The sequence below is a fragment of the Leptidea sinapis genome, chromosome 18, assembly GCF_905404315.1.
Source record: "Leptidea sinapis chromosome 18, ilLepSina1.1, whole genome shotgun sequence".
In the NCBI taxonomy this organism is placed as follows: Eukaryota; Metazoa; Arthropoda; class Insecta; order Lepidoptera; family Pieridae; genus Leptidea; species Leptidea sinapis.
Window position 1 is genome coordinate 2,614,053 of NC_066282.1, and position 26,719 is coordinate 2,640,771.

Here is a 26,719-nt window from a genome sequence, read left to right on the forward strand (position 1 = left end):
GACATAGCAAGAAATGGAGGAGCTACAGACCACGCTAGAACAATGGCGCAGTGCTTTGGAAAATGCTGGCCTGAGAGTCAGGAGATAGAAGACTGAGTAAATGCACGGTAACTTCAACTACTAGCTCAACTTTTTAATTTTATTTTAGGTTATATATTCAGGTAATTTAATTGATTTCTGCTATTTGTTATAGGGTTTGTACTTATTAACTTTCCTTAAAATAACGTTGGACTGTAAATAAATGAGATGAAATAGGCTAATTTCTGTTGAAACAATCTCTCACTCGAACAAAAAATACTAATAAGTGATGAGACTGTATTATCTTTGTCCCTTGCCTGGCCCGACACAGATAAAAAAAAAAGTTATATAAATGAATTTGACAATTTCAAATTGACAGCAGACAGTCGTCAATCAGCTTGTAGATTTTGCTGTTTAATTTTTTATGTAAATAATAATTACTATGTACATACCTACTTACTATGTTCATTTTTCATAGTTTAATCTTTATAATTTAAAGTATATTTTAAGCTAAGCACATATAAACATTTCGACAAATTATAATATCTCATTTAATGTATTAATATAATTTAGTAAAACACGATGTCGTTCAAAACCAAAGACGTCACCCTCTCTCCAGATCGCCCAAAAACATTACTGTTACAAAAACACTCTGATTACTTAGCAAATTACGGAACTAATAAAGATGATTACGAATACTGCATGATGGAATATTTACGAATGTCTGGAATCTATTGGACCCTTACTGCTATGGAACTGATGGGACAAACAAATAGGTAGGAGTACTGTTTACCGGTTGAGAAAACAATAATATTGGTCTACTAAATTCCATACCGATCCTCCATTTAGTTATTATGATAAACAACTGTTAATACTAAAAAAATAACCATTTCCAGTATATACTGCTCAAATTTGAAATTATACAGCATCCATGGTTGGGTCTCCTTTTTTTCTGTGGAAATTTAACTTATACTTGTGCTTATAATTTAGGCACCAAATACTTACTTTTGTGAATTCTACATTTGATTTTTAAAGATTTAATTGTTGAAGTAGCAGGATGGTTTTTCTACACACAAGAGTTTTGGACACAAGGAGCATGACATTGTAATTGTTATTAACTAAACTGACTCAGACCCGTACACCAAATTTATCCCCGTTCCTCGCAATTAAATGGCACAAAGATCCTTAAAGAAACATCTGAGTCAATTCTTTTCTCCAGAAAAAATCTGAGTGTCCAATCCAATTCTCTGCTTTTTCTTTTCAATCCACTGTTAAAACAGCAATAATAGTTTTTAGATTTCTATGTGCTACATATATTTGAGTTAGATTTATTTTTTCAGAATGCCAAAGGATGAAATAATAGAGTTTATAACATCCTGTCAGGACAGTGAGAGTGGTGGTGTGGCAGCAAGCAATGGACATGACCCTCATATGTTGTACACATTAAGTGCTGTGCAGGTGATATTTTAATGATTTTTTTAATATTTTAACACTTAAGAAAACTATGATATTTCATAATATTCTATTTATTCTTGTTCATTAGTTTAGTCAGATTATTCGTATTAACTTAAGATTTACAGGGTTTAGTGAATTTTTTACATAAATCGTTACCCTAAAAACAATAAAATCCTCAATAAAACAAAGCTTGTATGCCAGTGTTAATTAATTTCTTGATTTGATATTATCTTTTTATTATTTATATCTATATAACATTACAGAACATCCTGCTGTAGATATATCATATATATTTACAGCAGGATGTTCAGCTGATGGTAATTGATACACCCATTACAATGCAGTGCTGCTTAGAATTATTGAAAAACCCAATCATTCTGAGCGGCTTTACAACTGCGCTTGTCACATTGAGACATAAGATGTTACATTTCATTTGCCCAGTAATTTTACTAGCTACAGCACCCTTCAGACCGAAACACAGTAATGCTTCCACATTACTGCTTCACTCCAGAAATAGGCGCTGTTGTGGTACCCATAATCTAGCCGGCATCCTGTGGAGCCTCCCATTGGTATAGGAATAAGTATTTTCAATAAATTTTTTTTTAAATAATTACTTACATAATATTACATATATACTTTATCTCTGATACCAATTAATATTTTAAAAGTCGGATGAAGTGGGCCTATGGTAATCACTATAATTACTTAATTTACAGGTATTAACTATGTATGATAGACTAGATGCAATAGATGTGGAAGGAGTTGTCCGCTTTGTAGCATCTATGCAGCAAGAGGACGGCAGCTTCTTTGGTAAGCAAAATGTAATAATGTGAAACATCATGAAAAAAGAAGGCTTACTATAGTGTATTATATAACATATATAGAATATGATGATGCATGTTTCTGTGCAGGCCACCTATAATTGTTTATTTTATACCATGGCGACATCAAATGAATATATGGGCAGAACTACTTAAACATAATCATAAATAAAATATATATTTCACATAGAAAAATTAACATAACATTATTATATCGGAGCAACCGGTAATCTAGTAGCCGCGCACTAGCGTAGGCACTGATACCTACTTGTCCCACGCCGCGTTGTAGCCGCTCAGAACTCATAGGTGAGGCTAAGCGTATGCTGAGACGAAGACGACGCAGGTCCACGCAACACAGGACAGAGCATATATTGTACTGCGGCGCAAACACGTACGGCGCAGACATGCGTCTGTCCTGCGGGCCTACCATGAACTCTTATTGCGATTCAATTGACAACCTAAAATTAACTGCTTTGCTATTTCGTACCACGACGTCATTAGAGCTATCCATTTTAGGTTGACGTCAAATTAAGAAATTGAATCGCTAACTGATTTAGTTCGGTCATTCATTCGTACCATGGGGTAATATTTCAACCTAAACTGGATAGCTTATGTGTCAAAGTGAGCGATTCGAAAACAGTTGCTACTTCCTTAGAGGAAAATGAATCGTGTTGTTAATAACTTTTAAAAAATAATGAAAACATACAGAAAAGAAAAATTTTATTGATGAAAGATAAGATGACAATACTTTATTGGACTTTTTTGTAAAATAAAATACTGAAAATTAAATACCGAAAATGAAAATACTAAAGACGAGGCAGTAAGGGCCCGGGCTATAGCCTGTTCGGAAGAACGAATAAAAAAAATGTGCTCTGTTCTCCTGTCAAATTAAATATCAATGGAGGTGCGTTCATAACTCGTTATTTTTACGAAAACACCTAAGCAAACATTTAATTTGTAATTCAAAGAACTATATATATTTATATTACTATTATATAATAAGTACAAAAAAGGGTTAATGGTTTGTAATTTGACGCTACAAGCGCAATTTTAAAATGTATTTTTAGTATTTTATACGCAAAAAAACCGCTAAAATCTATCATTTTAGGCGTTGCGTTTCACGCATATGGTTCGTGTAAGAGAGACAAACACTCACACCGCGGACCACAGACAAATATATTTCGTTAATTCTTCATAAGCGATCCAAACGCCATTCAGTAACAGGCACTTCATGTTACGAATTTTAGCGTATCAGTTTAGGTACCTAAACTGAACTGCATCGGAATCGCATCGATAATTAGTAGCGCCAGCACAGATTTCTGCGCTATGCGTTCATGTTTTTACCACTAATTCTTACTTTTGTTGCATTTACAGGTCATTTAATTTAATTAGTGCTTTGTGAACCTTATTTGTATGATTTGAACCATCCGAAATCAGAACAATCAGAAAATATATTTATAGAGTTATAATGGGTAATTAATTATTGCCGAGAAATTAAACGTTTTTCATACCATGGAAGAAAAAAACCAACAAGGGACTTCTTGCAACAGCCTCAGCTTACAAATAAACTGCCCCTAGTGTATTTAAATAATTTTTAATAGTGTCCCATACTGTAAAAGCATATCTCTCTCACCTCATCCGAATTCAGTGTACTCATTTTACTCGTCAACTAGAATACGTTTAGTCTGTATAAGCTCGTGGCCTATTTCTGCTTCTCCTGTCCTGCCTTGCAAAAACTGTACTGTTCTGTGCTGCGTCACCTGCGTCTCACCATACGCTTAGCCTGAGTATCGCCCACGTAAGGGTGATTAAATAGTATATTACGCACCTAGGGAGAAAAGTAGGTCACTCTCACCCGCGGAATATTGACAATCGCGGGTGGCAATGTCCTACTTATCTCGCGTGGTGAGTATACGATTTTTTACCCACCTGGATGAAAAGGTTGCTTTTAGTCCCTTGTACTAGGGACAAAAGTCATCTTGCCGAGAAAGAATCGGCCATTTTTCTCCCTCGTACCAGGGACTCAAAGACAGCTTTTCATAGAGGTGGTTTTTTTTAAATCTATAATTTGTTTGTTTGAATTTCATTATTTATTCTCTACTTATTTTTTATGATTACAGTTAAGTAGTTTTACCGGTTTGTTCATTTCGCCATTCTAGCGCCACGCTGTATATTTTTTTCTAAGTATAAATGAATAGGTGATTGTTAACCGAGGGTCGAAAGAATCAATTCCCGAGACGCTCGAGCGCAGGGAGTCCGAGTAGGAATTGATTCTTTTACCCGTATTAAACACTCTACTTTTCATTTCGAATATGAGGAAAATAAAACTAGTTGTTTATCTAAACTATTTATTGATAGTTTATAATAATATTAGTAGTACCTATTTAAAATTAACTGTCAAATTTGGACAATATAAGTCGACTTTTTAAATTTTAATTTTGGAACTCACCGCGTAATTGTTGCGGCTTATTCCGCTCAAAGAAGTTTGTGCTAAGTTCACACTGGCTGTTTAGAAAGTCACATGGCCGCAGCATTTTTTCTAATTAGTTGTTTTCTTATAAAAAACTCTTCACAGCTGACAGCAGTTCTATTTTTAAAGTTCATTCCGACCCTTAGATTTAGTCATTTGTATGATTTTTTCCCTCTCTATGGAGGGAGGGAGTGGATAATGCTGCTTCATTTTCCACCCAATAATCAGATCAAAACAACATTACTTTCCGAGTATGAGTAATGAAAATAATTTTTCAACTTTAATTTTCTTGCATGACTTATTACAAGTAATGATTTCCTCTGCAGGTGACCAGTGGGGTGAAGTGGACACAAGATTTACATTCTGTGCTGTGATGACATTGTCTCTGTTGCACCGACTGGAGGCAATAAATGTCAACAAGGCAGTGGATTTTGTACTCAGCTGTATGAACTTTGACGGTGGCTTTGGATCGAAACCCGGATCTGAGAGTCATGCAGGTATTTAAAATTTTTTTTATGACAGTAAGGGAAGAGACGAGCAGGACGTTCAGCTGTTGGTAATCGATACGCCCTGCCCATTACATGTTTGTTTCCGAGTCATGGATGTTTAAATGTATTTATGTATGTTTATATGAATTTATGTATGTTTATGTAAGTATATTGTATTAAATATATCATTGTCTTATAACCCATAACACAGGCTATATATGCTTAACTTGGGGCAAGATAATTTGTGTAAAAAATGTGTCAATATATATATTACAATGCAGTGCCGCTCACGATTCTTGAAAAACCCAAAAATTCTGAGCGGCACTACAATTGCGCTCGTCACCTTGAGACATAAGATGTTAAGTCTCATTTGCCAAGTAATTTCACTAGCTACGGCGCCCTTCAGACCGAAACACAATAATGCTTACACATAAGTGCTTCACGGCAGAAATAGGCGCCGTTGTGGTACCCATAATCTAGCCGGCATCCTGTGCAAAGGAGCCTCCCACTGATAAGTATTTTTTAATTAAACATCATAATGTTATTTTGCCAACATCGACAAAGCTAAAGATCGTTTTCCGCTTTTTTGGATGCATGGATCCGCATGGACATAGTTTTTTCTAACTGGCTCAAGACAACTTTTACTCCATCATTTTACCTGGTCACTTAAGTGTTCAAACTAAGCCTGTTCTGCACTCTTTGGATCCTGTTTAAGTTAGATGTGCAGTGCCAGGCTTCAATGTCTCTTGTTTCCAGTGGAATGAGTTGAGATCACTATTGAGTTCTATTTCACGATATTTGATGACATCCTGATCGCTTTTCTGTTTTTTTTTTATTGAAAAGTAGGACAAACGAGCGTACCTGGTGTTAAGTGATCACCGCCGCCCACATTCTCTTGCAACACCAGAGGAAACACAGAAGCGTTGCCGGCCTTTACGAAAGGTGTATGCGCTTTGTTTTAAGGTACCCATGTCGTACCGTCCAGGAAACACCGCACAAGGAAGTCATTCCACAGCTCTGTAGTACGTGGAAGAAAACTCCTTGAAAACCGCACTATGGAGGACCGCCACACATCCAGATGGTGGGGATGATATCCTAGCTTGTGGCGTGTCGTGTGAAGGTGGAATCGGCGGCAGGAATCAGGTGAAACAGCTCTTCGGAACACTCCCCATGATAGATGCGGTAGAGGATACATAATGAAGCGATGTCTCTACGCAACGCTAAGTGATCCAGCCGTTCACAGAGTACTGGGTCCCCGACAATTCGAGCTGCTCTGCGTTGCGCGCGGTTTTCTGTTCTCCTGATTTAACATCTGGACAGATTTGCTGGCTTGATTTGATTATTCTTCATTTCTTCAAACATCTGTAGAGTATGTAAAATTTTTGCTAAAAGAAAGCGAAATCTATGGCTAGAAATAAAAGCTTTTTCGGTATCTAGTAACCTGCATACCTTCGGACAGGTCCGAATGTATAAATAGCCTAGAGGATATCCCACAGTAATGTCATAAAAAGGGGGATGTATATTCGCCTCTTTTCCTTGATAGATTCTGTTTGAAAATCGTTTAATAGTTATTTATGCAAATGTTGTGTAATAAGGGGTATTAAAACACGAATGTGGGTTTATATTAATATTATCACATGAGTGTTTTAATACCTAATTATCAACAGTTGCATACAAGGCTTTATCTACACCCAGAATATGAATCATCTAAAAGATTCTGAAACAGTTAGCTTACTGCTAACATTAAAACACCAGTCCTAGAAGTAACCTAATATAATTAATTACTGATTATGTACAAATAAACTAAGTATTAATGAAACAATTATTTATTTTAGTAGTAATTTACATTTTGTATAGTGTAATAATTAAAATTCACTCGAATATAATGTTCTTTTGCAGCGTTTAAAATGAATCGCTTCATGTAAACAAAACAATAAAAATGGCGGGGATTGGAATAACCTACTTTTTTTTTACGGCGCGTGACTTCTAGTAGTGTGGAACGCGCGAAAACGAAAATGTTCTTTTTTGAAATTCATACAGATACCACGCATCGAGCAATAAGAATGTGGCTGCCTGTTGAAACTCTTTGCGCATGAAGGGATCGAAAAAAAAACATAGGAGTGTTGTTATGAAATTCAATACAACATTACAACACTCGTTTGGATGATGTAATGATTATTAGAACATTGGGTGTTTTAATATTGGCAATAAGCTAACTGTTTCAGAATCTTTAATAGAGGATTTAAAGCATGGGTGTAGATAAATATATATATTCAGTCAGTTTGATTGTTATAAAGTGAAGTTGCTGTACGGTAGTAAGGATCCCTAGCAGGTATATGAAGGGTGAAACCTAGAAGATGCATGTTATGATGTTTGATCGTAGATTTTCTCATATCTATTTGGAAGAACAAAACATATACCAGCCAATCACTGTCATCTGTGAAATTTGCAATAACATTAAAATATCGAAAAAAATCCTTGAATAACTGAATATCCCTTTAAAAAAATCTTTTCGTGGTAAAAGCATCAATTGGATTTTTTTCTTTTTCAGGTCTTATCTACTGCTGTGTGGGCACGCTATCAATATGTCGGCGCATGGACGCACTGAAGGGAGATGAGTTGGCTTGGTGGCTATGCGAGAGACAGTTGCCCAGTGGTGGACTCAACGGCAGGCCTGAGAAGCTACCGGACTTATGCTATTCATGGTGAGTGCTGACTACCATTTGGAGAGGATTTATTTCATTTTCTGTTAAAAGTTGGTAGAATAGAAAAGAAAAAAACTCAGCCCTTGAAACAGAAGTCTTGGTACATGTTGCTAGGATGACACATGATTTCAACAACCACTATGAAACACATCCGCTACCAAATTTATGTTCTCCTGGTGTCTATGTACGTCGTGCGCATGAAGTCAGAATATAATAAGGTATACTCGCGTCATACATAAGACAATCTCTTCTTTAACTATGATCCCCTGGTACCAGAACACCGTATAATGCTTCCTATCTCATTTTCTCTCACGTTAAATCTTATGAATTTATGTGTCTGTCTCTTTTTACTGTCGCTTTTTGGTTTCATCGACTTTCAAATCACGATTCTAAAGGAGTTTTCACTTCAAAAAGTTTATTGACATTTTGCTCTACTAAAAAAGCAACTTGCTGCGGAGAAATTAAACCAATTCCACTGGAAATATCTTTCTCTAAAAGATTTTTTCTGTGTACGGAGATAAACACACACACACGCACATACATACACACACACACATACATACACTTGCAAGGGTAATCAGAACACGTTTTTTTCTAATATTACATTTTATAAAAAAAAGATAGCTTAAGAGGTAATCGGGGAGCCACAATACATCCACTCCCGCTCAACACCTTAGGGAGAAGGGGATGGCTGAAAAACAGTGCTGCATGAAAACATAAATCCATGATTCCATGTCAGGTGAAGCTGAGCCTTTTCCTTTTGCCTTTTTTTTCATCGCGTATCCTAATAATTGTTCATTGTATATTTGTAATGATTTGTATGGCAATAAAGAATTTATTATTATTATTATTGATAACAAAGTACCATTACAGAATAATTGAGTAACAATACAGAATAAAAATAAACCCATAAATAAACTAACTAAACATTAATCTAAATTAATATTACACAGTACAGGTCCTTACCCAATGTCAATTAAACTTTTATAGAGTCACTCATCATATTATATTATTAATAAATTAGATAAAGCTACTTTTGTAAAAAATTTTGCTATTCTATTAAGGCGACACTAAATGCCAGCGACCTTGAGCGATATGACTTCACGGCTGCCGGCCCGCCATCTATGTAACAAAGCCAATATTTTCAAAATTCTTGCGTGGAAAAGAGTTTATATGCTTACAATCCTTGTTATTCACTACTAATCTGAATATATTAACCTGTACAAAAAAGTACAAGCTATAAGAATAACTCTTCTGAGAGAAGTACCAAAAAATGCGTCACGCCATGCCAAAAAACTTGTTTAACTTCAAAGAAAAGTGGAAGTTCAAAAAGGCTCGGCAGTGTTAACTATGACCAACAGCAAGCATTAGTAACCTACAAATAAGACTTAAGGATATGTGTAACAGGACTTTTCACCACAAAACTTGTCTAAAAACACCATGTTTGCGTGTTTTCTGCTTACTCTTCGCCTTAATGAGTGTGATAGTTAGAGTATTACTTTAATGATTTATTTAGTCATTAAGTCGCATGTAACGCAATTTCTTAATAAATAGATGAACAATTATTCATTATTAAAAAAAGAAAGACAGAAAAAATGTCACTATTTTATTAGACCCCATGTTATTGAATTCATATTCATAACATTTTCTGAGTTACCACAAATTTAGATTTCTTCTGTGTGACGACGACCCATAATGCCCAGTGGTTAGTCACCCCTGTCCACTGAGCTAGAGGACTCAGATTCGAATCCCGGTACATAGTACAGGCTATGCATGATAATTTGTTTAAAAAAGAAACAATATTATAAATATATAAAAGAGTACTGCCGGTGTAGGATCTCGACAACTTCCCGGTGGTTGGGGCCACAGATTGGGTTTACTTCGACAATGATGCCGCCTGTATGTGAACTTTGACCCAGTCACTAAGCGAGAACCTCTTGAGATGATAGTCGAGGCTCTTCGTTATAAGTTCGTTTACAGAAACGACTATCATAATATACATTATTATTATTGTTGATATAGAATCAACATCCCACATGTCAGTAACCTTTCATGAGTTTATCGTCATAGAACGGTGATATCGACAATACATACCAAATCGTTATTTTTTAAAGTGATAACCCTCACGTCTGGGATTAATTACACAAATAAATTCTGAAAACAAAATTTATGAACGATGCGGGACTCGCGACCACAACGTGATAGTTGAACAAGGCATACAAGATTTATCAACGATACGTCACTCTAATGGTTGGCTCAGTTGGAAGAGCGCTCAGACGGAACGCGAGAGGTCGCGGGGTCGTTTTCAGTTCATACATTTAGTTTTCAAATTCTATTTGTGTAATATATACCAGAGACTCGATCTACAAACACAATATCGGGCTTATTAACAATGTTGTATTTATATCAGTAATTTTTTTTTCAGGTGGGTTATGTCATCTCTAACAATGCTAAACAGAATACATTGGGTGGATAAGGAAACCCTGGAGCAATTCATACTAGCCTGCCAAGACTGTGAGACTGGTGGATTTAGTGATCGGCCAGGAGATGTATCCGACCCATTCCATACGCTGTTTGGCTTAGCTGGATTATCATTGCTTGGCAACACTGCCATAAAACGTGTCAACCCTACTTATTGTCTACCTCAAGAGACCATAGACAGGTTGAAATTGGAACCACAGATATTACTTTAGTTTTAAGCATAGCTTGTACAATACGAATGAATCAAGATTTTATTGTTAAATAAACATTATTTATTATTTTCATGTATATTATCTTAAAGATATATAGACACTATTCGCAAATAATTAATAATTACTGAACATAAAAATTGTCACGGACGAGTAAAAAAGAAGGACTCCGCGCCGTGATATTAACAAGTGAAGCACCTTTATTCTAGTGTGTGTGCGGTTACAGGGGGTACTAGTTACACAATTTTTTCTCCCTTAAATAATTATATGGCCACAAATACTTTTATAGTAGTGTTTTTACACTTTTTCTTGCGATTTTATTGCGATGCAATCTGATCTGTCACAGACGATGTCAAATCTCATAATGGCGGCCGATCGGCTTGTATTAGTGTAAGTGTGTGCGTGGGACTATGAATTTACATGTTTACCGGCTTGTTTTGGTGCTTCACTGTTATGTAAGGTGACACGGAGTCCTTCTTTTTTTACTCGTCCGTGAAAACTTGTATTAAAAACACATTTTTGTCTTGCACTGTTTTATTTTTCACACGTACAGTTCTGACTTCAGATTTTTTTATTAAATTAATGGACGAGACGAGCAGGACGTTCAACTGATGATAATTTATACGCCCTGCCCATTGTAATAACACTCAGTATTCTTGAAAAGCCCCAAAAATTCTGAGCGGCACTACAACTGCGCTCGTCATCTTGAGACTTAAGATGTTATATTAGATTGAAGGAATAGCTTCCATCCTTAGATATTTTATACGTCGAGATAGTCTCTTGCTGTTAAACAAGCTATAAAAACAGGACAGATTGAATACTTTAGTGTGCGTGACAAGCTACGTCTTACACTCGCGATTTGTATGACACTGTGTTAGTGTGCGTGCATTGTCCAAAATAGAGGTTAATTCTAATATAATTTGTTCGACGTTTTCACAGCTGTAAATGATGTAAGCTTCCATGGTGACACAATAAATAAAATAAATTATCAGTTGGTGTGGTTAGCATTAGCGATATTATTGGATTTTTGTGACACCATACATGCTCTACGGATATGTTGAATCATATACTTAGATTATTATTATAACACTAGAAATAAGGGATTGCTTGTAACTAATTCTAGTAGGCTTCATAAGATACATAATAGCTTCAAGGGTAATGAAGAAATGTATATTATTTCTATAATAAAGTCCCAGCCACTGTTCGGGCATTATCTATAAATAAATTTAAATGTTTTATAAAAAAATGGCTCTGTCGTAAATCCTATTACTCCACTGCTGAATATCTAAATGATCGGACAGCCTGGGACTAGATTGTGATTATTTTATAGCGATAGAAATGACTGTACAATATTGTATATTTTTATTGAAATGAGCGCAAAAAAAGAATGCTGGGAGAGTTTCTTGCGCCGCTTCTTCTCTCTCAGAGCGCCATTTGTTTCCGAAGCGGTAGTAGTATCTAGTAGTAATTAGAAATGTCATCAAAAAGAATTCTAAAGGAATCAATTTTGAGAAAATAAATACCTTTTATGCCTTTTAGAATATACTATCGTAGACTAACTAGACAACTGGCAGCCCCATGATGCGTGACCAATTTTGATTTGTCAATGTGTGCGATAGCTAGTCGTCTTATATTCGAAATACTAAGGAGTTTTTTCCTATAGTAAAAACTGTTTACGACTTGTCATTAAAAATCGGTTATAGTAACAATAGATTCCCTTTCTTGGTAGGTTTCGTGTTAGACTCCTTTGCACAGGATGTCGGCTAGATTATAAGTGCCACAACGACTCCTATTTCTGCCTCAGCGGCACTGCCTTGAAATGGGCAGGGCGTATCAATTACCATCAGCTGAACATCCTGCTCGTCTCGTCTCTTATTGTCATAAAAATTAAAAAAAAAAATCTTGCTGTAGTTGTCTCTGTTAAAGAGATGTTCTCTCTCAGACGCTTTTCTTGTCTAAACGCTAGTATAGTGTAAATGTATGTGTAATAGATATCGTTCTTGACATCCGATGATGATGTCGATATTAGGCAAGGAATACTTACAGAGATGAAATTTACAATCGATTGCGTCGTAAAGTCACTGAAGACCCCAAACACATCCTACTGGAATGCAAGGCCATTGCCAGAATTAGGCTGGGGGGTCTAAAAGTACGTTTACTCAAAGCAGAGGACGTGCCCTTCCTAAACCCTCTGAGGATTAAACGCCTCACAAGGCGAAGAGTAAGCAGAAAACACGCAAACATGGTGTTTTTAGACAAGTTTTGTGGTGAAAGTATAGCATTTCGAGCTATGAACACGACTTAATCCTGTTACACATATGCTTAAGTCTTATTTGTAGGTTCCTAATGCTTGCTGTTGGTTACAGTTAACACTGCCGAGCCTTTTTGAACTACCAGTTTTCTTTGAAGTTAAACAAGATTTTTGGCATGGCGTGACGCATTTTTTTGGTACTTCTCTCAGAAAAGTTATTCTTATAGCTTGTACTTTTTTGTGTAGGTTAATTTATTCAGATTAGTAGTGAATAACGAGGATTGTAAGTATATAAACTGTTTTCCACGCAAGAATTTTGAAAATATTGGCTTTGTTACGGGCCGGCAGCCGTGAACTCATATCGCTCAAGGTCGCTGGCATTTAGTGTCGCCTTAAAAGTCTAAAACTACGGCGCAGTAAGGGCGCACGTTTCCTAGCTAGTAGCCTCGATATTTCGCATCAATTTTTTTTTAAATATACGGATTTGAGGACAGAGGGTAAAATATATTAAAGTGCATTTAATCCACAAAATTTAATAATAAAATTTAAAAAAGTGTTTTAAAATAATATTTTTAATTTGAACACACGATTCAGTCGTTGCGATCGTTCGAAAAGAAATTGAAACCGTGCCCTCTTTGAAAATAGATAACGAAGTTCTGTTCATTATTTTACCACCTAAATTTTGTATGGAGGAGCCACGGGTCACGTGATCAGATCAATCAGGCGTTGCTGTCCTATACAAAAGTGTACGCGATTTTTTTTAGGGTCTCCATGTCGTGTCGTCCTTCCCGTACAAGGAAGCTCATACCATAGTTTGGTTGTACGTGGAAGAAAGTTCCTTGAAAACCACACTGGAGAGGATCACTAGACATCCAGATGGTAGGAATGATATCCAATTGGTGGCGTGTCGTGCGAGGGTGGAATATGGCGGCAGAAATCAGGTTAAGCAGATCTAAGGAATATCCCCGTGATAAATGCGGTAGTCTTATACCGGATCAGACCGTGAATCGACTCGTCTCTACGCAACTCCAAGTGATCTAGCCAGACTAACAGATCACTGGATCCTCGACAATTCGCGCTGCTTTACGTTGCATGCACTCAAATGTTACAACCATGTAGCTTTTATCCGGCAACAGAAGAAAATTTAGAAAGTGTGCATGGCTATTCAATGATTGTTATCATTATCATTATGAAATCATTGTTCACATATATTTGGTCAATCACAAATTAAGATTCCACCCTAAAGTCTGACACAACTGTAGTATGAGATTGACCAAACCGCCGTACCTATAATATTATTGTATCTAGTGTGATCTGAAAAACAGAACCACAAATATGGAACAGACAAGGTGTCAGTCATAGATAATATACTAGAGATAGATGTGCAACTCATGTTTTTATTTTGTAAAATCAGTGTACCCAGGCCAAGAGATGGTGCTGCGTTATTTTTACGCTCTTAGCGTACCGTCGCTAGATGGCGCTAATTATGTTTATAGTTTTTACTTTTTATTGTTGTAGACCGTATTGAATGCATGTTGATGTTTGTTTTTTGTGGGTGGAAATTATTATTCGTTTATTAAGTTCAGCAGTCACCTTTAAATAAGGACAGCCTTCACGTCGTGGTCTTCTCTCGCCGCGCCCACATGGGCGCGGTGGGGGAATGCTGATCAGGACTTTTCGTCCCCTGCAGCAAGGATCACTCGCCGCCCGTTGAAACGGGCGGGTCATTGGGGGTGAGAGTCGTTGCTCTCTGCGGTCGTCTTCTTTAATTTATGGTATATATGTTGGGGGAGCGGATGCCCCCCTTTGTGGTCATCTTTTTGGAGCTGAGGGAGCGCCTGTTCCCTCAGCTGAGATCCGGTGATTATTGCCGGTTTGCGCGGGCCTTGACAATCAGCCCCGAAGAAGTTGACGGCGAGACGACGAGTGAAGTCGTCCAAGCCCTCGACTCTTAGGTCCCTCTGGATTGTTTGGTTCCTCACGTACCAAGGTGCGCCCGTGATGCGGCGGAGGATCTTGTTCTGCACGGTTTGCAACCTTTTCCGGTTAGTTAGATTCACGAGCGCGTACCATGCAGGCGCGGCGTACGTGAGTCGGCTGCGTAGGTGGGTCTTGTACACCAAGACCTTCACCCTCAGAGGGAGGCTTGAGGAGAGCACTGGACGAAGTAAGGCCATCGCGACGTTTGTCGACGCGATGGTCTTCGTGACGTGCTCGTTCATGTTGAGCCGGCGGTCGATGGTGACCCCGAGGTACTTTACCGTCGGGGACCACGAAATGTCCTGTCCGTTTAGCTGCAACCTATGCTGGCCAGTGTGCACACTCCCAGTCGCGAGCGCCTGGGTTTTGCCAACGTTCACCGATAGCCGCCACTTCTTGAGCCATTCTGGCAGGGTGTCCAGCTGGCGCTGCATCTTCACGGCGGCGTGCGTCAGGTTGAGTGACGATGTAATATACGCCGCGTCATCTGCATACAGCGGCAGAGTCGCCGACGTTCGTTCGTTCGTCGGTAGGAAGTTGGCGACTATCCTCACCAGGCGGGGAGGTGTCGAGGTTGCAGCTAACTTGTGCACGAGTCCAGTATGCCAAACACGGTCGAACGCCTTCTCCATGTCCAGGAATACTGCCACAGATTTCTCTCTTTTGTTGAGAGAAGCAGTGAGGGTGTGCAGTACCCTGGACAGCTGGAGCGTGGTGCTGTGTTCAGCGCGGAATCCAAACTGTTCTTCCCTAAGCTCTATGTAGGGTCTTAGGAGTGACAGCAGGAGAGATTCGAATATCTTAGACTGGGTCGCCAGAAGAGTGATGGGCCGGTAGCTATGTGCTAGTGCGGTGTCTTTCCCCGGCTTCGGGATCATAATGACGAGGCCTTCCTTCCAGATATTTGGAAAGTCCCCGAGCGCAGGATGCCATTGAAGAGTCGCGTCATCGCTGCGATGGTTTGACGCGGCAGATGACGCAGGGCGGCGTTTGTGATACCATCCGCGCCCGGGGCTTTTTTGGGCCTCGTCCGAAGGATGCAGCTTCTCACTTTAGTTGGGGAGAAGAACACCGCATCTTCTAGTGCCTCTACCGGCCGTTCTAGATATTCGGCGACCTCTCTCTCAAGTGCTGTCACGTGCGATACGTCGTCAGTTGGATTCGGCTGGAACTGGCGTTCAAGGTGTTCGGCGAAGATGTCGGCACGCTCTGCCGCTGCGTATCTTAAGGCTCCGTCGGGACGACGCAGCGGGCGAGCTGGGAACGCTAGATTTATGATTTGGCGGCACAGACGATGAAGAACTGATACATCATCTGCGGCCTCGCCAATCGTTTCCTCCCAGCTCTCGGCGGCATCCTCTTCGAGCTTCTTCTTGACTAGGCTACCCAGCCTATTAAGACTAGTCTTGATTGTTGGGCATCTGGTCACCTGCCATCTGCGGCGTAAAGCTCGTTTCTCGAGGATGAGTTGCCGCAGCCTTGCGGGCAACTCCGGCATCTTACTGGACTCGGTCTCCTTTGTCGCGGTGGCCAGCGACCGCTGGATACTCCCCGTGAGGTCCACGGCGAGGGCTTCGACGTCGGCAGCTGTCTCTAACTTCCGGGATAGAGTGTTGGCTGCCAACTCTTCCGCGAACACCTTCCAGTCAGTGACCCGGCGTGATGGTCGTGATGGTGCTCGCGTTGCGGTGGCGGTAATCGTAAGAAGGACTGGAAGGTGGTCTGACAGAAGCTCATCGATAATAGTTTCCTGAGTCAGCTGGCAGTCCAAGTTCTTGAGGACAGTGAAATCAATCACATCCGGAAGGTATTCATGGTTGTCCGGGTAGTGGGTTGGAACCTCCGGGCCGTGGACCTCGTATCCGTGTTGTAAGGAGTCGTTAAAAAGTGTTCTGCCCGCGGTGTTGGCCATTCTGGCATTCCAGGCAGGGTGCTTGCAGTTCCAGTCCCCGGCGGCGAGAGTTGCTTTCGGGGAGCTTAGTAACTGTCGCACGTCTCCGGGGACGAGCCTTTCGTTTGCCGGCCTGTAAATGGCGAAAATGCGCAAGTCCTGGCTGCTGATCTGGAGCTCAACACCGAGGGCTTGTAGACTATTCAGGTCCACCATCGGGAGCGGTTGGTGAAGCAACCCCCTCCTGACGAGCACGACCAATCCCCTGTACGGACCAACACGATAGTCAAGTCTTTAATAAGTAAGTTAAGTGAGTTTTTTGCTATCACTAGCTCCATCTATCATGTATGTTAAATTATCGCCATCGTGAAGTTGCAGCGTACCTAATAGAATAGGTGGCAGCACTTTCAATGCAATTTTTTTTCATGTGCCAACGAAGGAAAGTTGCACCCGCCTACATATTCATTTGATTGCTTTTGTTCTTTTGGTTTCATCTGCCAGTCTGAGGAGCAATCATCGCAATTGTACCCAATGTCCTCCAATCTGACTAACTTCACTCTGAGCTGTTTACTGCACAGCTGGTTGTCTGATAATACATTTTCATTTAATTGCACTTGTTCTTTTGGTTTCATTTGCCAATCTGAGGAGCTGAGAAGATGTTTACTGCACAGCTGGTTGTCTGATAATACGTTTTCATTTGATTGCACTTGTTCTTTTGGCTTAATCTGCCAGTCTGAGGAGCTGAGAAGATGTTTACTGCACAGCTGGTTGTCTGATAATACATTTTCATTTGATCGCACTTATTTTCCTCGTTTCATATGCCAGTCTGAGGAGCTGAGAAGATGTTAACTGCACAGCTGGTTTTCTGATAATACATTTACATTTGATTGCACTTGTTCTTTTGGTTTCATCTGCCAGTCTGCGGAGCTGAGACAGCGAGAACTAGTGGATCTTGCGGTAAGTAAATTGAATGCTGATATCATTGCACTCTGTGAAACAAAACTAAGTAAACGTCTTACCCTTGATATTCCTGGGTATATTTGCTACCGAGCAGATAAACATAGCGACAATACCGGCCAGGGTGTCGCTATTCTAGTACGAGCTGACTTGCCCCATAACTTGGTATGCCCGCCCCAAACCCGTCATCTTGAAGTCGTGGGAATTACTCTTATTTCACAAAATAGCAGTATATATATTCAGTGTACCAATCCCCAAACCTGCCACTGATTAAGAGTGATCTTGACCTCTTAATGTCGTCCGGCAGCAAGGTGGTAGTCATGGGTGATCTTAACAGGAAACATCCGCTTTGGTCTCCTGGGGTTGGCAGCACTCGTGGCATAACGTTATATGAGCACATGGTTGCTAACGACTACGACTACTAACGATCCATGCTCCCCGTGACTGTACTCTTGTCCACTGCACCGCCAACTCAAAACCATCTACTCCCGACCTATTACTTGCCAAAAACTTTTACCCATTAGAGAACATAACAACAGTGGCGGCACTATCCTCAAACCATTTTCCAGTACTTGCTAAATTCACTACGAAACTTCAACGCATCCAAATAAGAAAACTAAATTTTGCAAAAGCTGATTGGAACAAACACAGAAATTACCTTAATTCAAATACATATTTATCATCACAGACTTTTAAATCTCCTCTTGAAATAGATGAAGCTATTAGCAAGTTTCAGAAGTCCCTGTTACAAGCAAGAGATTTATCTGTCCCCTTTTCATCATTGACACTTCGGAGCTCTCTTTCTCTGCCTCGTCGCATTAAACGTCTCATAAAACATAAAAACCGTCTTCGTAGATACTCGCTACTTGAAACAAACTTGTTAAAAGAATTTTAATTAATCGTATAAATCAATTAAAATCTCAAATTCGCATAGCAATAACAAGATATAATGACTACGAATGGGATTTAAAACTAAAGAGGGTGGACAAACCTAGCTCTGATATTTGGCGACTAGTCAAAGGTTTGCGTTCTAACTCGACAAACCCTATACCTGCGTTACACTTGGAGAACGGCCTAGTAACCAATACGATCCAAGAACAATGCAACCTATTGGGTAGGACATTCTTTAATAATATGCTGCTGACAAGTAAATGCCCCAGCAACCATGACGAGCTTATCGATTGCTCACTACTCGCTTAGAAAAGGAAACTCGAATCCATTTTCCTTGTCCGACCAAATGAAGTCGTTAAAGGTATTGCTAGCTTAAAACTGCGAAAGGCCTCTGGTGCCGATGAGGTCACCAACATCTAAAAAAATTTTAATTCATGTTTGACACTCAGCCATTTTCCATCTCCTTGGAAATCTGCAAAAGTGATAGCGATCCATAAGGCTGGTAAAGATCGGACCAACCCAGCATCATATGGACCGATCAGCCTGTTGCCCTGCCTTGGTAAATTATTTGAAAAGATTCTGTACTCTCGCCTGCCACGATCAACTGACAAATACCTGATTGATGAGCAATTTGGGTTTCGCCAAGGTCACTCCACAGTCCAGCAGCTTGCTAGAGTTGCAGAAACGGTGTCAAATAATCTCAACCTAAAACAATCCACCGGAATGTTTCTCTTAGATATTGAGAAGGCATTTGACACAGTCTGGCATAAAGGTCTTCTCCACAAACTCCTTTCTTTCGGACTACCAATTTCACTAACTAAAATGATTCAATCATACCTATCTGATCGTTTTAAAGTACACATAAAAAATAATTCATCCCGGCCATTTCCTGTTACTGCGGGCGTCCTACAAGGTTATTTTAGGCCCCTACTGCTTTATCATGTTCCTCAATGATATACCCGTCCAGAAGCTGACAAGTATAGCATGTTATGCCGATGACACTGCATGTTTTACGTCATCTGAGGATATGGATTTGATCATAAGCAGATTACAACTTGCCATAGATCAACTCTTAGATTACTTTAGAACCTGGAAGCTGAAGATAAATGAATCTAAAACTGAAGCCATCGTTTTCACTCGTAAACGCTGTCTCCCAAGACGTAAACTGAAAATTGGTGACTTTCAGGTACCGTGGAGTCCCTCTGTAAAATACTTGGGTATCTTTCTGGATAACAAAATCAATTGGAACGTAAATCTTACAAATCTCCATATAAAATCACTCAATGCCTTATCTCCTGTACTTAATAGACGCAGTCAACTAAGCAGCCATACGAAACTTAGAATTTATCAGACACTGGTTCGACCATGCATTACATATGCGTGTCCTGTATAGAGTAATACTTCCCCTCGCAACATTAATAAACTCCAAGTCATTCAAAATAAAGCACTAAAATACACCTATAACCCACCTTTCCGTACCAACCTGCAAAACCTTCACCTACAGATTGGTTTTACAAGAATCGACACGTACATCTACAAACTGTCTGAAAAATTTCACATACACAAAAATCCCGCCAGTAAAAATAAACTAGCGAAAAATTTGTGTAAAATACGTAAAACCCGATTGTCATCTATAGATAAGCATAATAGCATCATCCATCACTATTAGTTTCTATGAGTGCAATGAATCACCTTTTAACAAAAGTGTAAGCCGTCCACTAGTCCGGCGCCTCTACGCTAAAACCGACCGTATTAACAGTATTGAGGACGGGTTGTTCTTGCCTGCTCGCGCGCTTGCTCGGGTTTACTGAACCGATTCGCGATTCTCGCTGTTTCTTGTCACAACGTAACATCACCTGTGCGTATGTTACTAATCCTAATAATTACAATTTTGTTTATAAATGAATTGCTGCCACTAAAGCTTTCATAATGTAAATCTACTTGACTTTGTTTGTTACTTTATATGTCCTTTATGTAACTTTATTATAATAATTTATTTTTATAAATTTTAAATGAGTCTTGGCACTTTTAAAAAATATGTATTTTAAAATATTATATTTATTAACTAGGTTACACATACTAGCTAATAAGTCTGTAATTAATCTTATTTGTAATAAAGAATATTTGAAATTGAAAATTGACTTGTTTTTCTGGTCTCATCTGCCAGTCTGAGGAGCTGAGAAGATGTTTACTGCACAGCTGGTTGTCTGACAAAACATTTTCATTTGATTGCACTTGTTCTTTTGGTTTCATCTGCCAGTCTGTGGAGCTGAGAAGATATTTACTGCACAGCTGGTTGTCTGATAATACATTTTCATGGATCGCAGTTCTTTTTCTGGTTTCATCTGCCAGTCTGAGGAGCTGAGATGTTTACTGCACAGCTGGTTGTCTGATTATACATTTTCATTTGATTGCCCTTGTTCTTTTGGTTTCATCTGCCAGTCTGAGGAGCTGAGAAGATGTTTGCTGCACAGCTGGTTGTCTGATAATACATTTTCATTTGATTGCACTTGTTCTTTTGGTTTCATCTGCCAGTCTGAGGAGCTGAGCAGATGTTTACTGCACAGCTGGTTGTCTGATAATACATTTTCATTAAATCACACTTGTTTTTCTGGTTTCATCTGCCAGTCTGAGGAGCTGAGAAGATGTTTACTGCACAGCTGGTTTTCTGATAATACATTTTCATTTGAGTGCCCTTGTTCTTTTGGTTTCATCTGCCAGTCTGAGGAGCTGAGAAGATGTTTGCTGCACAGCTGGTTCTCTGATAATACATTTTCATTTGATTGCACTTGTTCATCTGCCAGTCTGAGGAGCTGAGAAGATGTTTACTGCACAGCTGATTGTCTGATGATACATTTTCATTTGATTACACTTGTTCTTTTTGTTTCATCTGCCAGTCTGAGGAGCTGAGAAGAAGTTTACTGCACAGCTGGATGTCTGATAATACATTTTCATTTGATTGCACTTGTTCTTTTGGTTTCATCTGCCAGTCTGAGGAGCTGAGAAGATGTTTACTGCACAGCTGGTTCTCTGATAATACATTTTCATTTGATTGCACTTGTTCTTTTAGTTTCATCTGCCAGTCTGCGGAGCTGAGAAGATGTTTACTGCACAGCTGGTTGTCTGATAATACATTTTCATTTGATTGCACTTGTTCTTTTGGTTTAATCTGCCAGTCTGCGGAGCTGAGAAGATATTTACTGCACAGCTGGTTGTCTGATAATACATTTTCATTTGATTGCACTTATTCTTTTGGTTTCATCTGCCAGTCTGAGGAGCTGAGAAGGTGTTTACTGCACAGCTGGTTGTCTGATAATACATTTTCATTTGATTGCACTTGTTCTTTTGGTTTCATCTGCCAGTCTGAGGAGCTGCGAAGATGTTTACTGCACAGCTGGTTGTCTGATAATACATTTTCATTTGATTGCACTTATTCTTTTGGTTTCATCTGCCAGTCTGAGGAGCTGAGAAGGTGTTTACTGCACAGCTGGTTGTCTGATAATACATTTTCATTTGATTGCACTTGTTCTTTTGGTTTCATCTGCCAGTCTGTGGAGCTGAGAAGATATTTACAGCACAGCTGGTTGTCTGATAACACATTTTCATTGATCGCAGTTGTTTTTCTGGTTTCATCTGCCAGTCTGAGGAGCTGAGAAGATGTTTACTGCACAGCTGGTTGTCTGATTATGCATTTTCATTTGATTGCCCTTGTTCTTTTGGTTTCATCTGCGAGTCTGAGGAGCTGAGAAGATGTTTGCTGCACAGCTGGTTGTCTGATAATACATTTTCATTTGATTGCACTTGTTCTTTTGGTTTCATCTGCTAGTCTGTGGAGCTGAGAAGATATTTACTGTACAGCTGGTTGTCTGATAATACATTTTCATTGATCGCAGTTGTTTTTCTGGTTTCATCTGCCAGTCTGAGGAGCTGAGAAGATGTTTACTGCACAGCTGGTTGTCTGATAATACATTTTCATTTGATTGCACTTATTCTTTTGGTTTCATCTGCCAGTCTGAGGAGCTGAGAAGGTGTTTACTGCACAGCTGGTTGTCTGATAATACATTTTCATTTGATTGCACTTGTTCTTTTGGTTTCATCTGCCAGTCTGTGGAGCTGAGAAGATATTTACTGCACAGCTGGTTGTCTGATAATACATTTTCATTGATCGCAGTTGTTTTTCTGGTTTCATCTGCCAGTCTGAGGAGCTGAGAAGATGTTTACTGCACAGCTGGTTGTCTGATTATACATTTTCATTTGATTGCCCTTGTTCTTTTGGTTTCATCTGCGAGTCTGAGGAGCTGAGAAGATGGTTGCTGCACAGCTGGTTGTCTGATAATACATTTTCATTTGATTGCACTTGTTCTTTTGGTTTCATCTGCCAGTCTGTGGAGCTGAGAAGATATTTACTGCACAGCTGGTTGTCTGATAATACATTTTCATTGATCGCAGTTGTTTTTCTGGTTTCATCTGCCAGTCTGAGGAGCTGAGAAGATGTTTACTGCACAGCTGGTTTTCTGATAATACATTTTCATTTGATTGCCCTTGTTCTTTTGGTATCATCTGCCAGTCTGAGGAGCTGAGAAGATGTTTGCTGCACAGCTGGTTCTCTGATAATACATTTTCATTTGATTGCACTTGTTCTTTTGGTTTCATCTGCCAGTCTGAGGAGCTGAGAAGATGTTTACTGCACAGCTGGTTGTCTGATGATACATTTTCATTTGATTACACTTGTTCTTTTTGTTTCATCTGCCAGTCTGAGGAGCTGAGAAGAAGTTTACTGCACAGCTGGATGTCTGATAATACATTTTCATTTGATTGCACTTGTTCTTTTGGTTTCATCTGCCAGTCTGAGGAGCTGAGAAGATGTTTACTGCACAGCTGGTTCTCTGATAATACATTTTCATTTGATTGCACTTGTTCTTTTAGTTTCATCTGCCAGTCTGCGGAGCTGAGAAGATGTTTACTGCACAGCTGGTTGTCTGATAATACATTTTCATTTGATTGCACTTGTTCTTTTGGTTTCATCTGCCAGTCTGCGGAGCTGAGAAGATATTTACTGCACAGCTGGTTGTCTGATAATACATTTTCATTTGATTGCACTTATTCTTTTGGTTTCATCTGCCAGTCTGAGGAGCTGAGAAGGTGTTTACTGCACAGCTGGTTGTCTGATAATACATTTTCATTTGATTGCACTTGTTCTTTTGGTTTCATCTGCCAGTCTGAGGAGCTGAGAAGATGTTTACTGCACAGCTGGTTGTCTGATAATACATTTTCATTTGATTGCACTTATTCTTTTGGTTTCATCTGCCAGTCTGAGGAGCTGAGAAGGTGTTTACTGCACAGCTGGTTGTCTGATAATACATTTTCATTTGATTGCACTTGTTCTTTTGGTTTCATCTGCCAGTCTGTGGAGCTGAGAAGATATTTACTGCACAGCTTGTTGTCTGATAATACATTTTCATTGATCGCAGTTGTTTTTCTGGTTTCATCTGCCAGTCTGAGGAGCTGAGAAGATGTTTACTGCACAGCTGGTTGTCTGATTATGCATTTTCATTTGATTGCCCTTGTTCTTTTGGTTTCATCTGCGAGTCTGAGGAGCTGAGAAGATGTTTGCTGCACAGCTGGTTGTCTGATAATACATTTTCATTTGATTGCACTAGTTCTTTTGGTTTCATCTGCTAGTCTGTGGAGCTGAGAAGATATTTACTGCACAGCTGGTTGTCTGATAATACATTTTCATTGATCGCAGTTGTTTTTCTGGTTTCATCTGCCAGTCTGAGGAGCTGAGAAGATGTTTACTGCACAGCTGGTTGTCTGATAATACATTTTCATTTGATTGCACTTATTCTTTTGGTTTCATCTGCCAGTCTGAGGAGCTGAGAAGGTGTTTACTGCACAGCTGGTTGTCTGATAATACATTTTCATTTGATTGCACTTGTTCTTTTGGTTTCATCTGCCAGTCTGTGGAGCTGAGAAGATATTTACTGCACAGCTGGTTGTCTGATAATACATTTTCATTGATCGCAGTTGTTTTTCTGGTTTCATCTGCCAGTCTGAGGAGCTGAGAAGATGTTTACTGCACAGCTGGTTTTCTGATAATACATTTTCATTTGATTGCCCTTGTTCTTTTGGTATCATCTGCCAGTCTGAGGAGCTGAGAAGATGTTTGCTGCACAGCTGGTTCTCTGATAATACATTTTCATTTGATTGCACTTGTTCTTTTGGTTTCATCTGCCAGTCTGAGGAGCTGAGAAGATGTTTACTGCACAGCTGGTTGTCTGATGATACATTTTCATTTGATTACACTTGTTCTTTTTGTTTCATCTGCCAGTCTGAGGAGCTGAGAAGAAGTTTACTGCACAGCTGGTTCTCTGATTATACATTTTCATTTGATTGCTCTTGTTCTTTTGGTTTCATCTGCGAGTCTGAGGAGCTGAGAAGATGTTTACTGCACAGCTGGTTGTCTGATAATACATTTTCATTAAATCACACTTGTTTTTCTGGTTTCGTCTGCCAGTCTGAGGAGCTGAGAAGATGTTTACTGCACAGCTGGTTGTCTGATGATACATTTTCATTTGATTGCACTTGTTCTTTTGGTTTCATCTGCCAGTCTGCGGAGCTGAGAAGATATTTACTGCACAGCTGGTTGTCTGATAATACATTTTCATTTGATTGCACTTATTCTTTTGGTTTCATCTGCCAGTCTGAGGAGCTGAGAAGGTGTTTACTGCACAGCTGGTTGTCTGATAATACATTTTCATTTGATTGCACTTGTTCTTTTGGTTTCATCTGCCAGTCTGAGGAGCTGAGAAGATGTTTACTGCACAGCTGGTTGTCTGATAATACATTTTCATTTGATTGCACTTATTCTTTTGGTTTCATCTGCCAGTCTGAGGAGCTGAGAAGGTGTTTACTGCACAGCTGGTTGTCTGATAATACATTTTCATTTGATTGCACTTGTTCTTTTGGTTTCATCTGCCAGTCTGTGGAGCTGAGAAGATATTTACTGCACAGCTTGTTGTCTGATAATACATTTTCATTGATCGCAGTTGTTTTTCTGGTTTCATCTGCCAGTCTGAGGAGCTGAGAAGATGTTTACTGCACAGCTGGTTGTCTGATTATGCATTTTCATTTGATTGCCCTTGTTCTTTTGGTTTCATCTGCGAGTCTGAGGAGCTGAGAAGATGTTTGCTGCACAGCTGGTTGTCTGATAATACATTTTCATTTGATTGCACTAGTTCTTTTGGTTTCATCTGCTAGTCTGTGGAGCTGAGAAGATATTTACTGCACAGCTGGTTGTCTGATAATACATTTTCATTGATCGCAGTTGTTTTTCTGGTTTCATCTGCCAGTCTGAGGAGCTGAGAAGATGTTTACTGCACAGCTGGTTGTCTGATAATACATTTTCATTTGATTGCACTTATTCTTTTGGTTTCATCTGCCAGTCTGAGGAGCTGAGAAGATGTTTACTGCACAGCTGGTTGTCTGATAATACATTTTCATTTGATTGCACTTGTTCTTTTGGTTTCATCTGCCAGTCTGTGGAGCTGAGAAGATATTTACTGCACAGCTGGTTGTCTGATAATACATTTTCATTGATCGCAGTTGTTTTTCTGGTTTCATCTGCCAGTCTGAGGAGCTGAGAAGATGTTTACTGCACAGCTGGTTGTCTGATTATACATTTTCATTTGATTGCCCTTGTTCTTTTGGTTTCATCTGCGAGTCTGAGGAGCTGAGAAGATGGTTGCTGCACAGCTGGTTGTCTGATAATACATTTTCATTTGATTGCACTTGTTCTTTTGGTTTCATCTGCTAGTCTGTGGAGCTGATAAGATATTTACTGCACAGCTGGTTGTCTGATAATACATTTTCATTGATCGCAGTTGTTTTTCTGGTTTCATCTGCCAGTCTGAGGAGCTGAGAAGATGTTTACTGCACAGCTGGTTCTCTGATTATACATTTTCATTTGATTGCCCTTGTTCTTTTGGTTTCATCTGCGAGTCTGAGGAGCTGAGAAGATGGTTGCTGCACAGCTGGTTGTCTGATAATACATTTTCATTTGATTGCACTTGTTCTTTTGGTTTCATCTGCTAGTCTGTGGA

At 39.4% G+C, this 26,719-nt stretch overlaps 1 protein-coding gene and 1 long non-coding RNA gene across 3 annotated transcripts; both read left to right on the forward strand.

The window, feature by feature from the left end:
* The first annotated feature begins 418 nt into the window (after window positions 1-418).
* Window positions 419-11,172, forward strand: LOC126969498 (geranylgeranyl transferase type-2 subunit beta). Its single transcript, XM_050814965.1, has 6 exons — window positions 419-794; window positions 1,359-1,476; window positions 2,190-2,283; window positions 5,091-5,261; window positions 7,804-7,957; window positions 10,383-11,172. The coding sequence occupies exons 1-6, from the start codon at window positions 601-603 to the stop codon at window positions 10,648-10,650; spliced, it is 999 nt and encodes a 332-aa protein (XP_050670922.1). The 5' UTR covers window positions 419-600; the 3' UTR covers window positions 10,651-11,172.
* Window positions 11,173-22,528: 11,356 nt separating this feature from the next.
* Window positions 22,529-25,099, forward strand: LOC126969520 (uncharacterized). Of its 2 annotated transcripts, none has more exons than XR_007730419.1 (3): window positions 22,529-22,645; window positions 23,574-23,945; window positions 25,059-25,099. It is a non-coding gene; the product is annotated as an uncharacterized LOC126969520 (long non-coding RNA). The 2 variants fall into 2 exon arrangements; XR_007730418.1 differs by lacking the exon at window positions 25,059-25,099 and adding an exon at window positions 24,409-24,478.
* Window positions 25,100-26,719: the final 1,620 nt, after the last annotated feature.

What these genes read in the sequence shown, in the direction of transcription:
- LOC126969498 (XM_050814965.1), top strand. Translation starts at nt 601, where the DNA reads ATGTCGTTCAAAACCAAAGACGTCACCCTCTCTCCAGATCGCCCAAAA. An exon ending in CGGATCTGAGAGTCATGCAG is followed by an intron (nt 5,262 to 7,803) that starts GTATTTAAAATT and finishes TTTCTTTTTCAG; the next exon opens with GTCTTATCTACTGCTGTGTG. An exon ending in CCGGACTTATGCTATTCATG is followed by an intron (nt 7,958 to 10,382) that starts GTGAGTGCTGAC and finishes TTTTTTTTTCAG; the next exon opens with GTGGGTTATGTCATCTCTAA.